At 54.4% G+C, this 16,322-nt stretch overlaps 1 protein-coding gene across 4 annotated transcripts in view; it reads right to left on the bottom strand.

Moving 5' to 3' along the window:
* Window positions 1-315: 315 nt before the first annotated feature.
* Jakmip1 (janus kinase and microtubule interacting protein 1) overlaps window positions 316-16,322 on the bottom strand; it is a 67,598-nt gene continuing 51,591 nt past the window's right edge. For 3 of the 4 annotated variants that reach the window (XM_076863815.2, XM_076863816.2, XM_076863817.2), the window contains 5 exons: window positions 12,295-12,363; window positions 11,095-11,172; window positions 8,071-8,274; window positions 3,228-3,293; window positions 316-366 (listed from right to left, as the gene is read on the bottom strand). In XM_076863815.2, the coding sequence (XP_076719930.1) occupies window positions 316-366; window positions 3,228-3,293; window positions 8,071-8,274; window positions 11,095-11,172; window positions 12,295-12,363 (468 nt within the window). Of the gene's footprint in view, window positions 367-3,227; window positions 3,294-8,070; window positions 8,275-11,082; window positions 11,173-12,294; window positions 12,364-16,322 lie in introns of all 4 variants that reach the window. The other variant, XM_076863814.2, reaches the window with a different exon arrangement.

Below are 16,322 nucleotides of genomic sequence, written 5' to 3'. Positions count from 1 at the left end.
CACCGGAACCTGAGGCCAGACTGGAAAGGGCCTTGGAATAAAACAAAAACCCCTCTGTGGATGAAACTCCACTAGGGCTTTCCTAGTCCCAGCATGCCTTCCCAAGCTCCCTGCCACGGCGGGACTGCAGGAACCCCAGGGTCACCAGGACTCGAAGATCCCGGGTGGGACCCATCACGAGGCCCCTTCCAGGAGCCCCCTCTCTCCAGCACTGTTCCAGCCAGAGATGGAAGGGTCCTCCTTTGTTGGAAAATCGTCATTTTTATGAGTAAAAAGGAAAGCATACCAACCCGAGTTCCTGGCTCACTGGAGTCGTCAAGGCCACAGAATGAATGCTAGTGAGAAAAACAAAAAAAGGAACAAAAACTATAACATAAGACCAAAAGAAAATGAGGAAAAGAAAAGAAAAGAAAAAAGATGTAAGATATGTGATATGGATTTCAATGACAGCATCTTACAAGATCTATGACATCAGGTTGGGTTTAGAGACCGGAGCTGGAGACGAGCAGGTTCAGGAGCGGATGTCACCTGGGACGCCTGGCTTCCAGCACGCCCAGAGGGCTACCCCTGCCAACTTCCCCAGCACTCTGCCAACCCAGGGCGCCAGGGGAGGGCTACACCCCGATCTGGGACTTTTGGGTGCAGAAACTGGGTGGGCAGGACAGTGCAACCCTCTGGAGGTCATGATGGGTGATTCCCACAAGCAAACCAGGCCATGTTGAGCAGGGATAAAGTGACACCACCCCGGTCACCCAGCGCAACCTGCAGATGACCCACCGTCCCTACTAGGGCTTTTTTTCCTTCCAAGAGATTCACTGTGTTAAAATTCTTTGTGTCTTTTGATCAGTTGACTTTAAAAAGAAAAATAAACAGCAGGAAAAACCTAGCCACACAGGAACAAAAAATCATACAGGCCATATTGAAAAAAGTGTCTTCAACTCTTCATGACTTGCTTTGCTCCAATGGAATCATTAATTATTTCAAGAAACCCACCTGACCATCACCTGGGGCTTTTGAAATAGTTATTTTTCCCCCTAAAAATCAAGGTATTAGCTCCACCATGTTATTTATTGAAAAAAGTAAAAATCCAGATAAACAGCCACCAGCTTCTTTAGAATCCCTGGAGGTGAAAGCTGCAGGGGCCATCAGATTACCCAGCCTTCTTGCCCACATGGAAACTGAAGCAGGGACAGGAAGGGCCACCCAGGGGCTGTGACAGAGCGTCTCTGGCCACTGACGAGGGTAGCTGGAGCTTCCCCCATCATGACAGCCAGGTGGTGGCCATGAGGAAATGCGGGTGACCTGCAGACACCCTGGAATGCTCCTGGTCCTCGGCCTGACCAGATGTCCTTCCCTGGCTGATGCCTCCTGCTTGATACACAGCCTCTGAAAGTTCCTCTGGGACTAAAGGGGACAGACCAATGCACCTGCCTGAGGAAAGAATGGAAAGGAGCCAGGCAGGGGATGCCAGTGTCTCCCCAGTGTTCTCCCCAGGAAGAGTGCAGCCGATGACCTGTCAATCTCCAAGCAACGGGGGCTGTGTTTTAAGCCTCTTCTCTGTCCTCTATGGCTCTGAAATTATTTGACCAAAGTCCTCCAGTCCCAAGGAGATGGGCAGGCGGGCGGGAGGGTTGCTGGGGCCCCTGTCTGGCTGGGCCTTGTGCTAAGAGCGTTTACATCCTCTGTCTAATGTCATCTTTGCCACCATCATGGGAGACAGGGCAGCCTTCCCAGCAGCAGATGGGACTCCGGGCCGGGAGCAAAGAACACATTCCCCTGACTTCAGGGCCTATCTGGGCCAAACCAGGACAGAACCCAGATGCAGTGGCCTACAAAGCCAGCTCACCCCAGGAAATCTCCAAGGGAATTATCCTGAGATCCTCTCAGGAGGCTGGACAGGGGTGGGCGCCTGCCATGGGGGCTCTAGGAATCCACAGTGGACGCCTTCCCAGAAGGGCTCCAGCACCGATCCCTGCCTCCCTGCCGCCCCCTTGAGGACTCCACTGGCTGCGCAGCCAGCCAGGCCCTGTGCTCTAGGCAGCAGGGCTCTGACCTCAGGCGGTCCTGTCTTTCCTGCCCACAGTACTAGGCAGGGCTGCTGCCCCCTTCTGGACATCCTGCTTCCAGTGATGCCCAAAGATGGCCCTGGTTGTTCCTGGGGGTTAATGTTCTCTCACAAGACAGGCGTAGGCCCAGAAATGCCCTTCTCCCTCTTCCTCCGTGGGCCTTCTTCCCATTGCCTTTAAGAGGGAATGGCCTCCTCAGGCCTACCAGCCTCAGACTCCCCCGCCCTTGGCCAGGCACAGGCAGGAGCCCTGCATCCTGTCCCTGCACCTCTACCACATTAGCTATGCCTCTGAGGCCTTCCTCTGCGCTCATGTGTGGCCATTCCTTTACTCATCCCACAAGCACCAGGGGATGCCCTACTCCCTGTCTTGGATAAAGAATGAATAGAACTTGGCCCCTGTCCTCAAGTGATCCGTGGCCATCAGGTGGGTACATGGGAAGTGACAAATGCCCCCACGAGCAGCTTTGCCTGTGTGGTCCCCCACAAGTCCCATGTGTCCACCAGGATCAATGGAGTGAGTTGGGTGCAAGTGGAGTGGTCACAACATCTGGGAAGACCCCAGCTGCCCCTTCCCACCTGGAACCAAGGACCAGCTTCCCAATTCACTTCAACCTGGGTTTCCTCACCCATAAGACAGCCCTAAGTACACAGGGACCAGTGGGGCTGAGTGGGAAACACCACTGGTCAGCAAGAGACCAGTCTCCTTCCTCCTGGAGGGAGAAACACATGCCTGACTTTTGGTCTATGGAAAGTGTTTAACATGAGTGAATCCAGGGATGACGGCCCATGACTGTGGTGGGGACAGGACAGCCCTGTCACAGTCTAACCCAGTTTATTTCAGACAAAAGAGGTTAGTTAGCTAGTGCTCCCACATGCTTCCCCGTGAGGCGGCAGAGGGATTCTGTGGATGACACCACACACTCACACACACACACACACACACATGCTGCAGAGGTTTGGGCAGCACTTTGCCTCTTTGTCAGAGGGCCCTTGAGGGAGGCACAGATTTCTCTGGAAGTGCTGCTTTGGGAGGACTGGAGAGGGGAAAGCTGGAGGCTACACCCATTCTTTGGACATTATGAAACCACAGGGAAAGCTAAAGTTTCCCAGAAGCATCTCAGGGGCAGAGTCACAGGACACATGAGCCCCGGACACCTACCTTTTCCTCCAGCTCCTTCAGGTGCCGCTTCTGAAGCTCAAGTTTGTCCTCCAAGTCCCGTATTCTCTGAAACAGAGATCAGGATGCATTATGAAAAGTAGGTTGTCCCAATTCAAAACCTTACCCTTCACGTCTCATGGTGGCCTGGTGTGGAGGCAGCAAAGGGTGAAATATGCAGCGGGCAGCTCTGTGAGCACCCGTGCCATCTGTGACCACCCTGCTCCTCTCCAGCCAGTGCTCCCAAAGGAATGCTGCTGACTCCAGTCACTACAGATGGATTCCAGCTGTTGGTGGAAATAGCACCCCCAAGACAGACCTTTTAAATTAAAAAAATACAAAAGTCAAAACAGGACCAAGTCAGACAGGGGCCTGGGGCAGGCTCATAAAGATCATGGATTGGCTGTAACTCCAAATCACAGATCTGTCCAACATTTGTTCAGCTGGAGTCTGGGGAAGGAGAAGGGTGGAGAGGGCATCTCTGGGCATCTGCCACCCCTCAGAACCCTACTTGGCACTAGGTACCAGGTCTGCTGAGACTTTCTCACTTCAGCACTGAGTTGCAGGAAGCCCTCTGTCCCTGCAGCCCAAACAGGGGTTACTCTGCACCTCCTGAGCCCCTGTGGGCCACTCACCCTCCCAGGTGGCTTTTCAATCACCCCTCGACCCTCAGGTCTGGCAGATACAACCTTCTCCAGTTTATGGTGTGATCAAGAGAGTTTCACCATCTCAAGTGGGCCACCCCCGCCAGTGGCCCAGCTGGCTACAGCCCTTATCAGCCCTGGATGTAGACAGAGACCTCATTCACTGAGAGAGGGCTGTGAGGGATAAGGGAAGCCACTTAGGTCAACAAGACATGCGGCCTCCAGAGACCCAGAGAAGCCCTCTGTGCATTCTGGAGAGCCCCAGTTCCCCACCCACGTCAGCGTCAGCAGGAGGTCTGCTGGTGCAGGTCACTGCCCCCCTCAGGGGTGCATTTGCAGTGAATCCCAGGGGATGTGAACACTGCTAGTACAGGGACCTACTTTGAGAACCACAACTATAGGCATTCCTCTGCAACTATAGCTCAATATGTGCCAGGGAGACAAAGTCCCCACTTTGAAGAGCTTAGAGACAGGGTTCAGCCAGCAGCAGCACATGAATACAGAGACTGTTCAGCAGATGAGCAATGACGTCATTGAGACTCAAGGAGCACTGAGGGTGGAAGTGGGGGGGTGCTCTCTTACATGAGTGCCCAAAAAGGCCACACTCAGGTCACACTGGAGAGACCTGCAGGTGGGTGAAGGACGGAGCTGAGGGCTGAGACCCCAGAGGAGGCATCAAGTCTGGCAGGGCTCTGAAGGTCCACTGCCAGTTGTACAGGAGGTGACAGGAAGCTCAGGCAGAGGGGACAGCTTGTACCAGGAGGTTGGGGTCCTAGGTGAGGGATGTGAGGAGGCCGGGAGGGATGGGCTGTCCCGATGAGGTGCCCATTGAGCTGGGAGTGTCCTGGGGAGCCACAAGGCTGTAGACAGGGTAATGATGCCATTTTGATTTCAGGAAAATCGGGACAGCCAAGCAGAGAGCCTGGCCTGAAGGAGACAAAGAACACTCTCCTGATGCAGGAGCTGGGAGGAAGACCTCGACCCCTCTGAAGATGAGTCGGTCATCTGTACACTGAGGGCAATGGAGCTGCTGTGTCCATGAATCACAGCAGAGCCTGGTGCTGGGAAGTACTCCATGCATGATTAAGAATGGCACCTCGGATTCTCCCACACAAGGTACGGTGTATGACCTCAGTCTGGTGACAACAGTCCCCTGACAAGTCTCACATAGTGTTGCAGGGTCAGAAGAACATCTGAGAGCAAGCAGGGAGCTCAGCTCAGCCTGGCTTGGGTTCTGGGCCCCAACTTATAGGCTGAGGGACTTGAGTGAGTGCGCCAACTGCCCCAAGCCTGGGCCCCTTTTCTGTTGTGTCTGCAGTGACCCCTGACCCTAGGGTGAGATGAGGCCCATGCAAAGTGTCAGCAGCCCACAGTGTGGGTGGGCTCCACCCACAACCTTTCATGAACCTTTAACCATGTGGCAGGCCCTCCCCCAGGCCCTGGGATAGGACTGCAGTGGGGCAGACTCTGTCCCCACTGAGCCCAGCACCTGGAACAGTGCTCGGCATACAGGCATTGGAAAAGTCAAAGCCAAACGGCAAGATGGCAAGCAGGGGAGCCCCAGGCGAGGTGGAGGGGCTCCAAGCGCCAGGCTAAGCGGCCCAGACTTTTGAGGGTCTTTGGGGAGGGTGGGGATGAGAGGTCCTGGTGTCATGGAGGCCTCTAGGGCAGAGACACGGGGAGGGTGCTGCGATTGGGTAATGTCCCAGCAGACATCTCTGCAGGACAACAGGTGCTAGGAGACCCCAGAGGGGCGGGGCACAGCGAGCCACACTGCGGCTTCACCTCTACCCCTGCTCAGGCAGAACATGCACAAAGCACAGTAATCCTGTTGGGGAAGGCACGTCAGCTATCGGGGGTTCCTTTCCCTTCCTCTTTCCCTAGTTCACAGGGCTTGGAAATACACGTGTCAGCAGGGGGCTGGGGACAGGCAGACAAGTGACCCAATTTGGACTATATTCCATGGGACAGGTGTGTAGTCCATGGCCAGATGAAATGGGCCCATCCTGTCCAAAGCAGACAGCCAGAGCCAGGGTCCATGCCTAAATGGCCAGTGTCGGCCCAGCCCCTGCTATGGGGTGCTGGGCACCTGTGCTGTGGTGCTGCCTGTGGCGTCACAACCTGGGGAGTAGTACTGAATTGTGTGTGGCATCTACAACGTTGTGTTTGCACCCAGCCTTGTGCCATGCACTGGGTTGTAGCAGGGATCCATATAGACTCTGAGGGAGCTGGTGTTCTAGTGGGGACACAGTGAAGAGAGCGGGCAGTGAGCAGGGACAGGAGCAAGACAAGTGCGGGCAGCTCAGGATGACGGGCAACCCCAGCGGCTATCTCAGGCCATGCTGCAAGGGGACAGGAGACCCAAGCCTCTCTGCCCCTGGCACCCATGCCCTATGCCACGTCCCAGCTTCCACATGTACTTCTAAGCCACCATTTTTTGTGTCCTGGAGGAAAAACTGAAAATCACTGTATTTCAGGTCTGAAATTCTTGTCTCCTTTTCCCTTCGAACAAAATAAAAGGGTTTTGCAGTATTATTTTTTGAAAAGACCAGATTTTTGAAACTATCAAATCGGAGCAGAATGGACACTTGTAAGGAATGACTGATAAACCTGAGGGGTGGAGACAGGGGCAATGGACCTGTGCTGGCTGGGAGGGGAAGGCCACTGCTTCCCGCCGTTTCGGCCAGAGGGCCTCTGTATTTCCATCTGTTAAACTAGGGTGAGACCTGACTAGCCGAGGGCCAACCAAGGGCTGGGCATTGCACACGGCAGCTCACACCTCTGGGTTTTATTGAAGCTTATAACAACTGTCATGTCAGGTTAGTGGTTTCTCCTAAAGCTCCTATACACACATGCAAGAGAGATTATGCTACTTTGAAAATTCTAGCTGTCAAAACCCACAAAGCACTCACAGAGCACAGTAAACCTGCCCCACCTCAGGGCCTTTGGGCATGCTGCTCCCTCTGCGGGCAACAGGCCAGCTCACCCCCTCCCTGCATCTCCGCCTTTGCGGCTGTCCAGCACCCTTCATGTCTATCCGTGGGCTGCTTGTTCCCGTGGCTGGAATCTCAGTGCCCTCTCCAGGAAGGCAGAGACTGTCACACTCCATACTCACCTGCCAGAATGGGCCCTGGCATGTGGAAGGTGCACAATATACTTCCACCAGCACCTTGTGTCCCTGGTTGCCATAAGGAAAATCCCCTCTTCCCAGGAACCCTACCTGGGTGCCCAAATCCAGGGAATCCTGAAAGGGAAGTGCCCAGCACACAGGTGCACACCAAGTCTGCGCATCTTTGAGGATGGCTGGGGTTCTGGGTCCTGCTGCTGCTACACGTGGTGACACTGGAATGGTGGTGGCTGGTGAGCATCCCAGCAACACCAGTCACCTGTGTGCTGCCCTGGAGGGCCTGGCCAAGCATCAGCAGCTGCCAGGGAACAGTATACCCAGAGGCGAGCTGCTGAGAACCACTAGTGCAGCTGGGGAGCTTGGCTCAAGGACAGAGGCCTCTGCTGCCAGGATTCCCTTTCCCTGATGTCCAGCTTTCTGGCCTGCCCTGCAGACTTTGACTTGCCAACCTCTACAATGATGGCCGGAGCCAGTTCCTTAAAATAAATTAATCCTCCATCTCTCTCTCTCGCTCTAGCTCTAGCTCTCTCGCCCACATGCTCTTTCTCTCGTCCTCCCTCTCCTCTCCTCTGTGGCATCTGTCCCCATGGGTAATCTAGATCTTTCCTATTGGTAGAATCCCTGACTAGTATGTGACCTTCAGTCACATGAGAGTCCCCTTAGCCTGTTTCTCATCTAGGAAATGGGCATTCTAGGGCCCACCCTCAGGGGCACCACGAGGTAAAGGACCCACCAGATAGGCTCAGGTGCCCGCGGCTGCTCTTCCAGCATTGTCACCCAGGAGCCCTGAGACCTGCCCGCTCCGTGCCAGCAGCACACTAAACCCACAGAGCACAGCAAAACCTCAGAATATACCGAGGTCTTCAGCTCCCAGGTCCACCTTTCAAATTAGCTGTCCTCTTCCTGGTCACAAGGGATGGGGGTGGCCATGAGCACACAGGCCTCATGCCAGGGGGACTGCCTCATGCTGGCTGTCCAGCATCGTACCTGGGATACCAGACGCCCCTGAGGGTCGGCCAGGCTAGAGTGCTGGGTGTGCAGGGCGGTGGGCGGGGTGCGACGGCCACGGCCCTACCTGCTGTGCCTGCTGCAGCAGCTCCATGCGCTCCCGCAGGATCTGGCTGTCGAACTCGCGGCTCTGCCTCAGGATCTGCCGGCGCACCTTCTCCACAGCGGCCTGCAGGTCCTCACGCTGGCCAGCGCTCAGCGCCTCGCTGGCTATCCGGCCCGGCTCCTGCTGCAGGGCATTGTACAGTGTGGCCTCCAGGTCCTGGATTTTCTGCACAGCCCAAATCACAGAGGTCACTAAGGGGTGGACAGTCATGGCCAGGGGCTGCTGCTGATGGACACAGAGTGGGGGCCTCAGCAGGGAAGGGGCATGCAGGGCCCGGGGCAGCAAGGCCTCAGCCTGGCAGTGGATCCTCACCCAGCATGCACCACTGAATCACTCTGTCAATCAAGCTGCCCCACCTCAGTGCACTAGGGGACAAGGGCAAAGAATAACCCCTCAAGTGTGGGATTCAGAGGGAGGTTTGCTTCAGCTGGCTTTATTTCATCTTTGGCTTCCAATTGACTCTCCTCACCTTGGGGATAAACCTCCCCTTCTAACAGGTGTCATGGGACAAGGTGTCTCCAGTGCAGGTATCTGGTTTTCAACTGTGTTAGGAACACAACTCTAACCCAGAGCAGCCAGTGAAGATGTCCTTGTCCCTACCTCAGAAGAGCAAGGTTCCCTTTGCTAGCAAAGTGAATGGACACCAGTGGCCAGCTGAGGACCCTGACAAAGGCCAGGTTCTAGCCTTTAGGGGACCTTACTCTATCAGCTCCACAGCTGGTCACCTAGAAACACAGCTGCCTTGCCAGGACATTTGGGGATGGAGAGAAAAATTCCTCCTTTGGGTCTCCCTAAAGCCCCACCCCACTCCACCAAGGGATAGCTGCTTCTCTTACAAAGACACCTCAGGTGGTACAGATGCACCATCTGTCACCATGGAGACCACCATGGTAAGGTCAACCTGGGGCCCAAACAGCTTGACTACCAGCTATGGCTCTACAAATCCCCTTCCCCAGCTGCAGCAGGCCAATTTCCTGGTGAGATCTCAGACCCTTCGGGCAGTGACTGATTCCAGCCACAGGCCTTATCCTTGCCCTTGGAGATTAGAAGGATGAGTCCATCCAATGGCACAGCCAGAGATCCCAGTGGGCTCCACGGCGGGGGAGCTTGCCTGTGTTGCTGGCTGAGCCCTCCCTAAGAGACCCCATGCGGCCAGCCTCCAGGAAGCAGCCCTGTTGAGTCCAGAGGCCCACCTCACTCCACCCTCACAAAGCTGAAGGCTAGGCCACAGGAGCCAGGCATGCGTCTGCCACCTGCTATCCTCACTCCAGCCCAAATGCACAGAGCTGCCACCTCCCTGACCATTAGAGCTCATCTAGGCCACATCAGATTGGGTCCAGGCATGAGATGAAAAACCCTCGGGGGCACCCTGCCAGATTCAGGCTTCAGGATATATTTCAGGTGTGGCTTTAGTGACTACAGGACAGCAGGATCAGCATGCAGAGGGGAGTTCTCTGCAAAACTGCACTCCAGGGTCCCAGAGCCTTCCTGCAAGGGGCACTTAGACAAAGAAGTGTGGAGTCCGAGGTTCCTGAAGCATGTTTTGGGAAACATCAGTTCTGCATTCTGCAAGAAGCTCCTTGAAAATCACGTTCTGTGAACCGTGAGCTTGCAAACTGCTCGCTTCTCCTCCTCTTGGAGTCTGGGTCTGTCCTTCTGCACATGGAGGCCGAAGAGGTCCTTTGGATTTTCCAAAGCATCTCCTGGGCAGTGTCCTCATAGCTGTTGGAGGTGTCAGGGTGGGGCAATGCAGCAGGACAGAAACGATAGGTCCTCCCAGGGTGTTCACCAAAGGACCAAGACTGGATGCAGTCATGGAAGACCAAAGCAGTTAAAGAGGGAGGCCGAGGCAGCCTGCAGCTGGGAAGGAAGGTCTCCCTTTGCTCACTGCTGTCATTCCCTCCCTTGCTGGCTCAGAAATAGGAGCTGAGAGGCTGAATCCATCCCGTCGCTGCGCAGCTCCTGCTGGGGCCTGGGAGTCCCTCCTCAGTCTCCACAGGAAGGGCCCAGGGTCACAGGGAGGCATACTGGGTTTGCTTCCAGAGTCTCCCGTTTACCTACACTAAGCCCAGGCTGCCGGAGCCATTCACCGGACCCAGGCTGGACAGTGTTTTTCAGTGTGCTGTTTGCATTCTCAGGGGCAAGCCCACTCTGTAAAATGATTTTAACTACAAGCCTTCTAAGCACAATGCAGTGCTCCCTGAAGGGAGTAGCATCAGACTGCCACTCCTCTCCACTCTGGGGACATCCTGGATGTCCTCTCATTATCCCCATCCCCACAGGAGGATTCTCTCGGTGCCAGGAGCATATATGTGGCTTTGGCTGTGAGGACATACAAACTGGACCTTTATCACCAGGAAGCCCAGAACCAATTTTTTGACCCAAACCCAATGTCATACAGGACTTTACAACTGGCTACTTTTGTTCTGCTCTCATCTGACCTCAACTCATTGCTCTTCCCCTGCTTCCTTTGGGATATTTTATTTTTCCTATTTACAGGAAAACTTGCTTTTGGATTTTAAGCATAAATAAATATTTAAGTATAAACAAACACATAAAAAAACCAGTTTTTTCTTGGGGCTGAGATTGTAGCTCAGTGGCAGAGCGCTCGCCTTGCACATGTAAAGTACTGGGTTCGGTCCTCAGCACCACATAAAATAAGCAAACAAAATAATAAAGATAAAGAAAGAAAGAAAGCTTAAAAAAATCAGTTTCTTTTTGTTCATATCAAATGATTACTAGAATTTAATAAGCTTATCTCAAGAAGCCATCAAGGTAACTGATAATTTTTGAAATTGTGTTGGATTTGGAAAATCAGCCACCTGCAGGTCTTTCTAGTCACAATGTGAAGATGGTGTGATCTCTCCCCTCCCCACAGCCCCAGTAAGGGCCCTAAATGAGGAAACAGCACCAACCCCCCAGGAGAAAGCAGCCTCTAATGTGGAGTCCAAAAAGCCAAAGTGTCAAACCCACTTCTGGTCCTACCAGGTAAGCCTGGTCGAGGGCTTGCTTCCTGTAGTCCAGCTCCTCCTCCAGGTAGCCCTTCTGCCTGCTGAACAGGTCCTGAAAAGAGGGAGGCGCCTGTCAGGGGGAGGTCAGAGCAAGAGTCCATGACATGCGGCTGGGTAGAGCTGTCTGCTGCCCTTTCTGGACAGCAGCGGTCATGGAACTGGCCTCCCCTCTTCTTGGGCATCTAGCTATGGTGGCGGGACACCACCTCCCACCAAGTGCCCAAGCCCAGATTTCAGGAGTCTTTCCAGGCTCCTCTGGCCGTGGCCCAGCAGTCCCCCTTCCCTCCTGGGCTGCGTCCCCACCTCTTGGCGACTCTCCCTGCCACACCTTCTCCCCCACCCTCTGGGTTCCTTGATTCCCCCCAGGTGTGATCTGTCCAGAATGGAGAGCTCCTGGCTGGAGGTCATCATCATCTGCAGCCATTTCATTTTATAGACGAGGAAACAGGGCCAGAGGGCCAGTGCCTTGTCCTAGTTGCCACAGTTCACTGGTGGCAGGAATTGCACTCCAACTCCAGGCCTCCTGGAACCTGCCCAGGGCTCTTCCCTGCCACAAGCTGCTTCCAGAGTGAGTCCAGCCACCACCCTCCTTCACCTGCCATCTCTACTTGGATAATCAAATGGTTCTTGGAGAATTCAAGGCCCATGTCTCCTGGGAAGCCTTCTCTGACCTCCCTGGGTCAGGTAAAATCACTCCACCATCCACCATTGCTCCTGTGAAGACCATCCTGTCCCCGCCATGTGTCAGCTACCCCAGGTACCAAGCACTGTGCAAAGCTGGCTCTGTACCTGGTGTCCCTCATCACTCAGCTCAGCCAGCTGCAGAGTGGAACCATAAGACCAAGTCCAGGTTCCCAAGCTCTCAAGGCCAACAGATTCAAGCTGCCTGTCTCCACTGCCACTGGGCCAAATGCCTGGTGTCAGAGCTGCCTCTAAAGCCCCCAGGCTGCACTCCTATGAGCTAGGAACCTAGGACCCTGTGGGCCTGTGAGCCCAGGATGTAGCAGAAGCACCAAAAATGTTTTAAGTGAGCAATTGTGAATGAAAGGGGAAGTGGGTGGACAATAATGACAGGACTGCCATAGGGCAGGGGCCACATGATCATGGAAACGCGCGCCAAGTCCTCCCCAAGAGAAGCTCAGCGGATCCTCCCCCAGCTGGTTGGGTCTTTTACCTTCTCCTTCTCCAGGTCCAGCATCTTCTGGGTCAGAGCTGCCTCGGTTCCCTCTATCTGCTTCAGCCACTAGAAAATAGCAGGGACAGGAGGGGCACAGCCCAATGAGAACAGGAACCCCTTGGATATCTGAGGTTTCGTGGTCTGTTTCTGCGTCATGGAAAGGTGTTTGCCTGAGGATGGATCTGGTCAGGGATACCCACGCACACCAGTTGTGTGGAAAGGACATCTTTTTTGTACACATGGCCGGGCCCATGTGTAAGGTGGAGGTAGGTGTGCAGATGACCTGCATATGGTGTGGCAGTGTGGACTTGGCGTGGGTGGACAGGCGTGAGGAAGGCTGCAAGTGTGTACTCAGGAGATCTGCAGATGAGCAAGTGAGCTTCATGCAGCTGGTGTCACAGAAGCAGAATGTCACCTCTCCTAACCTGACTGCCCCAAGGTAGGCAGCATTACCCTGTGTTGTAAGTCAAGCATGGAGGCTGAGTTAATACCTTGTCCAAGGTCACACAGGTGGGGAACCAGGATTTCAAACCTATCTACAGAAGTCCTAGGCCACTGCCCTCCTCCCCAGCACCAAGCACTGTGGCATGTGGGCTGGGCAGAGAGGGGGCATACACACAGCGGGTGTGCAAGGGCATGAGAGCGGGTGAGTTCCAGGGTGAGCCTCTGACTTTCCTGGGAATGTGGGGTGGGCACCTGAATGGCAGGTAAGGGGTGGGAGACCTCTCTAGCTTCCCTCTGGGATCTAGGCTGAGAGTGAGCTTGCATACAGATATAGGCATGGTATGTCTTTATGGGAAGCCCACCTAGGAGCGAGAAGTCACTGACACCAGGTGATTGACTTGTTGGGAAAACTGTGGGGTGTCCCAGCCACAGAGGGGTACCTAAGGTTGGTGGCAGGCGTAAAGGAGTGCCTTTGAGCCTGCAGAGGCCTGGTGACTATGCCTTTTCTGATTCCGAGGGTCCCCTTAGCTTCCTTGGGAAATTTCTCTGGCTGCACCTCCTCAGACCTCTGGCTCCTAAACTTTTGCTGTGCTGGGCAAGAGCCCTGCCCTTGGCTTTCCCCCAACTCTGCCCTCCTCTACACTCTGCTCACTCGGAAGAGTCTCCATCCAGCTCTGATCCATGCCTGTGCCCCATGTACGGCTCCCCTCATCTTGGCTCACAGCTAGGCCTCAGCAGGTCCCTGGAGGGGAGGCCCCTGGGCACTTCTCTTCTGTGTAAGAAGACCCATCTGCTGCACTCCTCACGCAGGACCACCCACAGCCCAGCCCCCTCCTGGCTGCAGGCTCATGTCCCACCACCCTCACACACTAAGCCCTTCCTGAGCTCTGGCCAGCATTTCTCTCCAAAGCACACATAACTGTTGGAACCTCCCTGCACCTGCTCAGCGTCCTCCCAGACATCCCCTCACTCCTGACAACCCTTACAGGGCCCTGCAGGGTGTGTCCCCACAAGGCTCACACAGGCTCCTATCTCCACTCAAAACTCCCCTAGTCACCCCAAACTACATTTAGCTCTTGGGCCAAGTCAAGGTCTTTCTCACCTCAGAGCCTTTCAGGTAGCTCCCACTGCCCGTAACACCCGCCTCTCCCAGGCCCAGCCTCAGCAGGGGGCTCTTGCCAAGCTAACATCTACCCAGCCTTCTGGCCCAGGTTGGTCTCACCCCTCCAGGAAGCCCAACCTGTTTCCTGAGTCACAAGTCTTGTGCTCTTTATTTGAGCTCACCTGGAAGATGCTGTGGTCAGCTTCCCTGCCCACTAGGTCCCCCATCTAACTCCTGTTGCATTTCCCTGCCCAGCATAGGGCCTGGCATGCAGCAGGTGCCTAATGAACATCTACCGAGTGGAGGAGGGTGTGGGCAGGCTGCACAAGGGAAGGAGATGGGACAGGCACAGTAAGGATCTCTCCTAACAATGCCAGTGCTTGTCCCTGAGCAGGCCCTGGAGCCAGCAGCCGCAGCAGGGGCCAACCAAGCAGTCCTTAAGCCCTGCCAAGAGCAGCAACTTCATGGGAATAGGTGGGCTTATTTAATATTATAATGCAAGCAATCAGAAACAACCAAAACTAAAATGGGGAGCATTTCCTGTTTGCATCATTACCACAAGCTGCTCTCAGAGTACTCTGTAGAGCCCGCTGTCAGGTAATGGTTATTGTTAAATATAGATGTATATTAGGTGCCTATGTTGCTTATAAAGGAAAATCTTTACAGGTCCTTTTTAGTCACCGGGCCAGTACCAGGAGGGCAGAGAAAGCTGGCCTTGAATTCCTGGCCCGTGGAGATCAGGAATACACCAGAGTACCGCCAGATCTTTACTGAGCCTTGCTGACACCTCAGAGACCCTCCAGGCTCATGGCTCTGCTCAACCCCCAGCAGAGAGATCTCACAGGGGAGGGGAGGCAAACCTGCCACTTGAGTGCTGCAAGGAGCTGGGTGTCCTCTTCCAGCAGTCACAGGTCCAAAGCCAGCTCCTGGGGCTCCTCAGGTGCAAGGCCAGGACCCATTGCAGCTGGTGGGCTGATCTCCTCCCCTCTCTCCAGAGAGGGTCCCACGACTTTGACAGATTCAGTGATTAGACAGCTGGACTGTGGCTGTAGGCCCACACATCACTCTCTAACCTTTATGTTAGCAGAGGGGACATAGATTTTTCATTTCTTCTAACTTTCTGAGTCCTTTGTCTATTTCTTGATCAGTTTTGAAATTGAAGGCGAAGAGGCAGACCTGGGGATGACCCACATGCCTACAAATGTCTTATGCCTGAGCCTCTCTGCGGGGCACGTGCCATGTGCCAAAGTGAGTAAGCCATGGGGCTAGGACTGGGGAGCTCGCTGGCCTGCACCTTAAAGTCTGTGCCCAGTGCTGGCTGCTAGGAGTGGGGCACACACTCAGGTAGGATGCCATCCTATGCGGCTCCTGACCAGTTGAGGCTGCACTGCACTTATGTGCCTTCAAGAGAAAACTGAAGTGGACTATCGTTGTTTGGGTCCCAGCACTGCGAAGAACACCTTTTTTAAACGAGGTGTATGTGGTAGGAAGGGGCTTGCCTGGCACTTGTGACCAAGTCTTGTCTGACAGTGGTGTTGCAGAGACCCACATTCTCTATGACCTTCTCTGCAATGTCAGCTCTAGGGTGACCAATTTGTCCCTGTTTGCCCCCAGCTGTCCCTGTTTTAACACTGAAGTTCCCAGGACCAGGACGCACCTCAGTCCCAAGCAAATTGGATTGCTGGTCACCCAGCTGTCCTGCTGGCCTTCTCAGGGGACCTGCTGACCCAGCTCCCACCCTGCCCAGGGCCTGTTTATCTTCTTGAACGTTCCTCCAAGTAGTAATACACAGTAATTCCCAAACCAATTTGACCTTTATTCACAGAAAAATGGCCTGGTTGATGTCTCCAGGATCCTGAACTGAGAAAACAGCGGAGTTTGCACTCTAAAGACTGTCCCAAATGGGAGCTGGGCAGCTCTGGGCAGCACCAGAGTTGGGATCCCATAAACATCAGCCACAGGCCCCTATTTTGCCACACCTGGTCGGGTCTGTGAGGAGCTGGCAGGCCAGGGAAGCTGGCATCACTCTGGCATTTAGGGCACCAAACGAGGCACGAGCCTGTCAAGCTTGGAAAGGTTCTGGTGTTCAGGGCAGCAGCTAGCAAGAAGTGGGAGGAGGCAAGGAGGGTACAAGCTGGGAGTTGGGAAGGGATGGCATTGCCTAAGTCTGCCACCAACCTTTAGTGCCTTTTATTTGTTTGTTGGGGGGAAGGAGTGTGGGTGATGGAAAGACACCTGGGGAAGAAAATCATATTTTAAGCTGGGATTGGGAAGGGATGGCAAGGGTCAAAGCCAGAAGTCAGAGTGCCCATATCCTCAGCTGTCAACAGGAGATGCTAATGTGGGACAAAAGCTGAGAGAGAAGGACACAGAGATCTAAGGTCAAGGCCTAGGGTGCCTGATCCCTCAGGGTATGAGAGGGGCCTTTCAGAAAGGCTTAGGTGAGTGACTTAGTGCCCCAGAAAGGCCCTGAACCTCT

Source organism: Callospermophilus lateralis, chromosome 8 (genome assembly GCF_048772815.1).
Source record: "Callospermophilus lateralis isolate mCalLat2 chromosome 8, mCalLat2.hap1, whole genome shotgun sequence".
Taxonomy (NCBI): Eukaryota; Metazoa; Chordata; class Mammalia; order Rodentia; family Sciuridae; genus Callospermophilus; species Callospermophilus lateralis.
This window is presented reverse-complemented; position numbering and strand designations above follow the sequence as displayed.